Below are 9166 nucleotides of genomic sequence, written 5' to 3'. Positions count from 1 at the left end.
TGAGCGAACGAAGGTCAGCGCCACAACAGCAGGGTGTTAACAGGACATCTTACAGCACCGGCGTGGTTTCTCCCTGCCCCATGTTAAAATTTGGTATGAAGCGTTAATTTGTCTAAGATTTTTTTTTACAAAAAAAGTATTTGTAAACAGAGAGTATTTTTAGTGTAGTGACTTTTGACGCTGGGCATCTTTTACTAGAAACTGAACTTTAAAAAGAATAATTATTCTCAAGAGAAATCTAAAGCACCTCCGCCACCTGAGTCAGGATACATGCCGTACCCATTTGCAAATTGGGAATTTCAGCAACTTGTTCTTAGCCCTAAGAAATCACCTACTGGGTCACAAAGCAGACTTTGGTCCAGGACATAAATGTTTTTCACCTGCATTTCTAAATACTACCTTTCTTTTACGGGAGGTCACAATCCCACACGTTGGGATAGCAAACACATCATGGCTTGCAGGGTATCACGAATAGCCACCAGCCTTTGAAAAACATTTAAGCTGTAATATCAGTGATCCCGAGGGAAAAGAGTTACCGGGAAGCTGCAGCTGAAGCAGGCAGACACCCGGCCAAGGCAGCTCAGAACTGTCCCCATGGCCAGAACATGGATGAAATGCTATAGGTGTGGAAAGTCTTCGCATCAAACTTCAGCCAAGGTTCTATATTGCTTCGGTTTCTGCAACAGAAAGGCTTCTGGATACGGAGAATTAAAGCAAAGCCTTCTTTCTTCCCTTTCTTTGAATCTACGTAGTCCTACACGGAAAGAATGTTTGCATATTAATTATATTTTTATTATCACACAAATCCATCTATTTCTGAGCTCTCCGGGCTTCCCAAGATGAATTTCCTATTCTTTCACATAGCAAAGAGTATGAAATAACATCTTGATGTCTGTTTAAAAAGAAACGGCATTTTTTTTTCAGTATGTTGGTGACTAATGGTCACGATTTGCTCCCCAAGCTCACTCCAGGCATCCCGAGCATCCTGAGCATCCTGAGCCCTCTCGTGGTTGTTTGGGAAAGGACACGAAGTACTTTCCCTTTCGTTAAGTTCTCACCTTCAGAAAACTCCAAGATGTGTTTGTTCTCTTCGGGCTCTTCAGATCTCAAGTATTTTCATGGAAAACTGCTCCGAACCACAACATTTAGTTTCAGAACCAAATTTACTTGGGACTTAGGGGTAGTTTGATACTTTTTTTCCTTTAAGCTAATCACCAAAAAAAAAAGGAAAAAAAAACAAGGTAAAAAGGAAGAAGACTTCTAATCTTTTTTCCCATCAAAACAGCTCAATATTTTAAAACTTAAGTCTCCAAGGATGGCATATGATCCATTTTCTTTACAGCTGTGGGGCCCTCCAGAGTCCCAGGGACTTTGCAGACAGAAATGCATTCCCATGGGTAACGAATGGATACCCCCTATATAATCGCTTCAGTTTGCTTTTGATACACGGGACTAAATGCAGATGAAGCGTAAATCTTCTCATGATAAAAACTGCTTGCAATTATTCTATATGGCAGTTAATTCACAGAGAGGTCTTAGAAAAAAACCCAAACACCTAAGCCTATTTAAAAAATAATAATAATATTACAGATAAACAGATGGCTTTAAGTGACAAGAGACCTGAAGAGGTTACAAAAAAATTGAGCGACTGCCTGAAAAGATCATCAAGAGACCAAATTGTTTAGTCAAGGTTAATGAAAGTTAGGATATAGCAGCAAACGCAGGAGGAAACAGACCAGATTAAGTGAGCAATTATGGAGATAAAGACTGTAAAATGGTGGTTATTTCAATCTTGTAAGAATCCCTTGGTTTTAGCACCATCTTAAATTGTCTTTAAAATGCTTCTCATGCATTTTGCATAAGGAATGTTTCAATCAGACTTTGAATGGAATGGCTTGAAAGCCAAGGATAAGAAAACTCACCTGAAGCTGACACTCTGTTTACGACCAGGGCATGGCGTTACAGCTGTGTGTGTTTGGAAAAGGATGTTAAGCTCATGCTCTGGGGTAGAGCGAGAAAAAGCTGCGTTTCCCCACAAAAAATATACTACTCCTGGAGCATTTCCAGAAATGTAAAGAGAGCAGGCTACACTTTCACTAACTGTCACGATTATTTTTTTTATAATCAAACTGTTATTGTTCATACCAGCTAAATTTTGATGGGAAAGAATTTCTTGTTAATTATGTAAGACATATAGTTTAAAGATTTTCATTGTCAGCAGTAAAAACTAGTATTTTCTGAATCTGACAACATGCTCTAGAACAGCGTAATTACCACTCAGAGATTATAGGTAAATGAGCCCCTTACATCTGAACTTGATTGAAATGGATTCTTGCCCCTTTTTCTGCCTATTCTCCTTTATTAGAAATGCTTTAGTCATATGCTTGTGTATTATTTTAGTACATCATAGAAGCTGATTCAATTAAGATACCGTGGCATCTCAGATTTCATTTTTATAATCTATTATGTATTAGCTTGCTGAAGGTCTATTTCTGACCTTGACTTCCAAAGTGCAATACAAGAGAAGTGTCCAGCGGTAAAGGAACCCATCCCCCACCGCAGACTAACTCCTACGTAAGTATTTAATAACAGACTAAAAGTTTTAAAAAAAAACCAAAAACCCAACAAAACTAAAAAAAACCCAGCAACTTACTGCTGCAGATGATGGATTGCTACAGCACAGTGGTGCTCAGTGCCAGTGGTGCACAAAGCCCTTCGGACAAGGTCAAAAGCAGGCTCTGGGTTAGGCTCTCCCACTCTCGGATGCTAATCTTGGGAACAATCTTATTCTCAAAAGCAGGCGCTATCGGTAAAAGAAAAGTGTTAAACTTTTTAATAGTGCATTTTCTATCAAATGCTATTGGAAGGAGCCTGATTTTTATTTTGAACTGCAAAAAAAAAATAAAAAATATCCATCTGTTGCATACAAACGTCATCAATAACAGCATTATTTGGAGCAGCCAGCTCCTGGACACAGTAACGGCAGGATCGGGTAATGCCACAAGGTACGTTGGTTTTTTTGGTCTAAGAAACTGTTTTGGAGCCAGTTACTCCAGTGTGCGATTCCAGCGCGCTTAGGGCAATGCTGGGGTAAGCAAACAACTTCCAAATCTGATTTAGCAATTACGGAAGAGAAAATGAAAAACAAACCACAAATTTTTTCTGCTTAAACCCTTCAGAGGAAATAGCTCCTTTAAGGCAGATTCCAGTCTGCTTTCCCGCACCAACGTCGGTATCTCCCACTTCATTCCCACCTGGCCATCAAGGACATTTCAGTCAAAGCAGCAATTTTCTTACCTTCTGGAAGTTATTTGATGATGCAAGCCTGAGTTCAATACAGGCATTTAAGCCTTCCCTTCCCCATCATCATGAAATACGCTAAGATAGGGGAGCCAGTTCATCTTAGCACAGTTAAAGAATAGATTCTATGAATAAAGGAACTTGTCGTTAAATATTAAAAATAAAATTACATACTGCTTTCCGCTCTACTTAAAATTTTAGTAAGGATAAACCCTGAGGTGCTTAAAACCATTACAAAGAGGTCCTGTCTTTCCATTACCTTTTCTTCCTAGACTTATGCTAGCTGGAGAAAGTTGTGGATACTTCAGTTTTTCCTTGGCAGATCTCTCTATTTATTCCACAGTATTACTTCAAAATTGATTGCAGAAAAAACAAAATATCCTAGGTGACCCTTCTGCAGTCTTATGTTCTTAAATTCCCCATACATTAATGTTGCAAGTACAATTTATGATGAGTCATTAAGATATTTTCCATTTCAGACATTTAAATATTTAAAGATCCAAGTGCTTAAATTATCTATTTGCACTCACTCCACTTATCCTGCATAGCAGACTGCTGCCCGCAGATACTTTCCCATTTCCTAAAGGAACATTTCCATTTGAACTGAGGAGGGGACTAGAGAACACAACTTCTGCTGCACTGCAATGTGATCTGTTAAAATTGCAAACTTATCTATAATGTATTTTGATTAGGAAATGATCTATGTGTATGTCAGGCTAGTAGTGCCTCGAGAAGAAGAAAAAAAAAAAAAAAAAAGTGTGTCCTCAAGGAACTGGGAGGTTCTGGCAGTGCTTGCAGCAGAATCACAGAATAATTGAGGTTGGATTTTTTTGGTACCTGATAAATTTTACCTGGAGGCTTAATGCAGGCAGAGAACACCACCCATGCCAGGACCAGCGGCAGCAACAACCAAAGCAAAGATGTAAAAGACAGCTCACTTACCCTGAATACAACTGCAGGATTCCCAGTAAAAATTTTTACAACAGGAACTGTGGCTGCTAAGAGAATTAACCAGGAACAAGTTGCACTTTCTTTTGGTCTAGATAAGGACAATGCTTAAACCTCCAAATCATCCTCTCGGCTTTTCTTTTGCAGTAAGGAGAATAGCTGGAAAGGAACAAAGGCTAAACTAACAGACATACTTTTGCAATTCTCAAGAAATTTACCTGTTTGGGTTTGGGGTTTTTCTTTTCCTTTTCTTTTTTAGAGCCCACAGACAGGGTAACTTGCTAAGTTTATACATAGATTACAAAAAACATCTGTTCTTCCTTCTGTTTCACAGAAGCTCTGTTGTAAAAGGGAAGACTTACCCGGAATAACAGAGTGCTCTTCTAACAAAATGTATTCTTTATACCAGGCTAAATCAGGTCAGTTAAAAAGGCGAAAAAAAAATTATTTTTTTTTATCTGCAAGAAAATGTTTATTCTTTGTAAACCCCACAGAAAAAAGAATGCAGCCAAGACCAAGTATTGAACAAAAATCGTGCCAAAGTAGGCAGCAAAATGGGGGAACTTCAACACAAAAACTCAGTGACAATATTTCATGTTTTGCACAAAGATGAAAAACCTATGACATTTCTGAGTAACACTTTTATGGTGACAATTACACAAGATGATTCAAAAATGCAAATGACAGCAACATGCACACCTGGCTAAAGCTAGTTTCATCCCAAAATAATATCTGTGATTAAAATGATGAAACTTTAATACTTCTATTGACTTGCATGTCCTACCTTTTTTTTTTTTTTCAAATGAGGCGTACATGCCAATTAACACGAAACTTAAAAAAAAAAAAATCCTTTTCTTTTAAGAACTTTGTCCTTTCAGAGTCCACTGCATGTTTGCAAAATCGTAACGTTGGGTTTGTAATTCTGCTAGTTTCCAGTACAATTTTGTTTCCCACCCCGCCAATTCTCCCCCTCAAAAAGTCTGAAAGACTTCAGAAGTTGCCAGTGCAAACATTTTCTATCAATGTATAATATACATTTTAACTTACACCTTTGTGCAATTTATGAGTTTCCTTTAAAACTCTTTAAAAACTCCTTGGCACAACAGCTGAAAAATATTCAGCTCCGCTTAAACTGTCAAACACAAGGTGATATAAAGTGTAAGTCACAGTTGAATAAAATAAAAAAACCCAGAACTGCAGCTTTTATTAGCCAGCTTTACAGTCTCTTGTATACAGTACATTGCACAGTTCCGCCTTCACAATAACGCTTCCTGTATTAATATTGTGCCTTCCACGATGCAGTATAATCAAGGCAAGTTACAGAACACTGCTGAGTTTATATCAAAATAAACAGAAGATGTAACCTTGGTTTATAATGAACATCCAAATTACCATGTACAATTTGCAGTAGACTCTGTAATGAGCTTGATATATAAGCTAGATGACAGTGAAGGGGGAAAAAATAGTTTAAACTATCAAGTTTCCTCTTGAAATGTCTTTTCCCAAGGCACTGTGAACAAGACTGTTAGCAATTCTCAATGACTAAAAACACCAATGGGAATATAAATATTTCACACAACAACCACCGTCACATCATCATCTATTCTCATATTCTTTCCCTTAAACAACACCCCTGAAATTTGTTTGGTCCTTTGAGGGGTAATCAAATTATCTTCTGCAACATCACATATTTGTATTTAATACATCTATAAATCAAAGCTTTGTTAGATTATTTAACCCTTTCACTGTAAAAATTAAAGGTTTTTCCTCACTATTTCTGAATGAATCTGCAAATTCAATTTGATTATTAAAAAAAAAAAAAAAAAGAAGAAAGGGTTCAAAATCAAGCAAAGCCCTGTATTTTTCAAGAGGAAACCATGCAAGAGTACATAAAAAGGCAAAATTGGCTACTTGAAAACCAAGAATTGTTTTTAATGCATTGGCCAAGGAAAATAAATTGCAAAGTTCTGTGAGGTTTTCTAAAAATTTACAAGAAAAACTGATGGGCAGTTCTAGTCAATCCAGATGTTCTTTTATCCTGTTTTAAATGACAACGAATACAGTCTCACAATACAATTTCATCTTGACTGCAAGAGACACTCCTGTGTGATGCCTTCAGCATGACAAAATTACTGGGCAAAAAGAAAATTGGCATTCATTTCTTCAAGGGCTGATAAACAGAGGCATTGGGATCAAGTCCAGAAGGGCTGGTCTCCACAAATTTGGAAGAGTAATGTGGGGAAACAGGACTCAGAGTGCTGGTGGCTGCAGTGTATGTTATGCTGGGCATTACTGCCATAACTTCTGCAATCTTCTGTTTTAGGTCCTTGATTTCCTGATCTTTTTGAATGATTTGCCCTGAAAACAGCAAATAACATCACTTAGAACCAGCAGCGTGTTTTCACCCTCCACCAACTGTTCAACGATCAGAGCTGTTGAAGCTGAACGCCCAGAAGACAATTAGCGCTCTAACACGACACCAGTAAAACCACAACTCACTTAACTCGGGCTGGTGTTGAGGAACGATGTTTAATTACCTCTAGTTACCAGGTAACACACCTAGACACAGCACTCCCATGCGATTTTGCATTGTTTGGATTCACGGCTGCCAAATACCAGAAGATTATTTCTATGGCTCAACTTTTTTCTGCGTTTTGCTGTTCACATTTTACAACCACCCCACAGGAACACAAGCATTTGCTTATTAAATGTGTTATTTACTTTATTTTCAAAACTGTCCTATTCTCACCATTTTTCTAACCCCCCTTTGTGCACACTCACAATGTCACTACAGCAATTTATGAAACTCAGTAAAAAGAAACGAAACAAAAGAATATTTCTCGCTCTAACCAAATTTTCCTGCAACCAAGCAAACTTCTGCAAGGAAATTAAGCGGGTACTAAATCAAAAGGTTATTTAAACTTCGCTTCATGGTTTGCACAGCTGAACAAAGGACAGGCTGGGCAGGGTTTTATACTGGTGTCACACTCCCTCTGGTGGCAGTGACACCAGCCCACCACAGACACCAGTGTCCACGCTTACCCCACCAGTGTGCAGTTTAAAGCAGGTTGGGTTATTTCCCCCCCGTGCCACACTTCGCTTGTATTTATTCAGTAGTATAAAATACCGTTAGCTGCTATCTATTAAGCCCCTGTCCTCGAATCCTATTATTTTATCTTCTAGCTCCTTAAAAGAAGTTCTCCAGCTTTAAGGTAATGTTTTATAAAAATGTAGAAAATATTCATAAATTAAATTAACACCCATCCTGACATTTATCGTCTTCAGTTTAATAGCCTGGGGAAATTAGGTCAGCTGATCAGCTGCACGGCTTAGGCTCATGTTCACAAAGTTGTAAAAGACAAACACCCACTGAAAACTGAAATGCTGAGTACGGGCTGTAGCACACCCCTAAATAAAGATGCAGGATAATCTTTCTGTTATATTTTCATGATTTCAGTCAGCACTACGTGTTGAATTGAACTATCCCCACATTACCTTGGGCAATCTCAAGCTGCCGTTTTGCATCTCCTAATGCAGAGAACAGATCCAGCTTGATTCTTGTCTCTGCACTCAGGCTGTTCTCTAAGTGCTGTGTTTTATCCTGCATGGCTGAAAGTGCTGACATTAACACCTCTGTATCCTTCTCATTTTCCTTATACTTCCGCAGTTCCTGTAGGAGTAATTAGGACAAATGTTATTCTCATCGACTTTACACATGAGATATACTGCGAAGTCTCTCCCTTCCCCACAGCACACCACTGGGCCTGGTATTAATACTGTAAAATTAAAATGATGGTTAATTAAGGACACTGTAATATTACCTCCAGTAATTATACATGACCATCACACAAGTGATTAAAGCCATATTGTACAACGCATAATTACAGTGCGGTGAGCAAGTACCATTTACTCTGCTTCTCAGCCCTCTATCATCCGTATCGAGACCCTCCACCCAGAAACCCTCCTCACCACGGCCAAGTGCCAGCTGAGCAGCCACACAGTGCTCTTAGCCAAGCTGTGGAATATGAAACACTTCCCAAAAACAGCTACAGTGGAGACTGATCTCCTGCTAGACAGTTTAAAGTGATCCTACATAAGCATTTTAAGCCATTTCAGTAGGCCGATGAGAGGGATTTCTTTATCTCAAATAATTCCCATGTTGAACCTAACTGTGCTGCAAACCCAGAAATTTAGAAAAGAGAAATGAAGGGAGCAAGTATTCTGCACATAAGAGATGGGCACCTTGTGGCTGGGAAGTATGCATTAACATTCTGACTATGGAAAAAAAATATTATATACAAAATAAGTTCTATACTTTTAAATGAAGAAACAGTAATACAATGGGGGAAATATTCATGGCTGCAACAAAAAGCTTCTCTAACAGTTTGAAGATGCTAATAAAACTTAAAAGCTTGATTATAGTTGGTTTTAATTATTTGAAAGCCATGCTCATACTCTCCATGGATAAGCCACACTTGTTTTCAAGGGTTTGGTAAACCCAGGAACAACAAGGCTGCATATGTTATTTGGAAACAAGTTCACAATAACACCAGGTGGATTTTGAAGAGTGTCTAAAAAACCACAAGATGTTAAAAATACACATTCATGCAAATTGTCGGTTGACAGTCCGAGTACATCTTTAGGAACAGATATTTTAAAGGAATAAGGTCAACATCAACTCACACATTTGAGCTCTTAAAACACTAACATGCCAGACAACGTGTCTGCTACAAGTCTGCCACAATGTACTTTCAATATTCAAGCACTATCACAAAAAACCCATCTGGCTAGTGATTAGGACCGCACAGAGTAAGCAAACTTACTTGCTAGCAGTGAAATTTATAACAATACAGACTGGCAACAAGCCTCTCATAGTAGATGTTGTTGAGGCGATTATCTTCTCAGTCTACCCAGATCA

At 38.3% G+C, this 9166-nt stretch overlaps 1 protein-coding gene across 1 annotated transcript in view; it reads right to left on the bottom strand.

Annotated features, from left to right (window-relative positions):
* Window positions 1-5422: 5422 nt before the first annotated feature.
* The window catches only part of MACO1 (macoilin 1), a 29143-nt gene continuing 25399 nt past the window's right edge, over window positions 5423-9166 (bottom strand). The window contains exons 10-11 of the mRNA XM_040587731.1: window positions 7744-7918; window positions 5423-6606 (exon numbers count right to left, since the gene is read on the bottom strand). Of these exons, the coding sequence (XP_040443665.1) occupies window positions 6404-6606; window positions 7744-7918 (378 nt within the window). The 3' untranslated portion in view covers window positions 5423-6403. The remainder of the gene's footprint in view (window positions 6607-7743; window positions 7919-9166) is intronic.

The sequence above is a fragment of the Falco naumanni genome, chromosome 3 (assembly GCF_017639655.2).
Source record: "Falco naumanni isolate bFalNau1 chromosome 3, bFalNau1.pat, whole genome shotgun sequence".
Taxonomy (NCBI): Eukaryota; Metazoa; Chordata; class Aves; order Falconiformes; family Falconidae; genus Falco; species Falco naumanni.
Note: the sequence above shows the minus strand (reverse complement) of the source record. Positions and strands in the feature narration are given on the sequence as shown.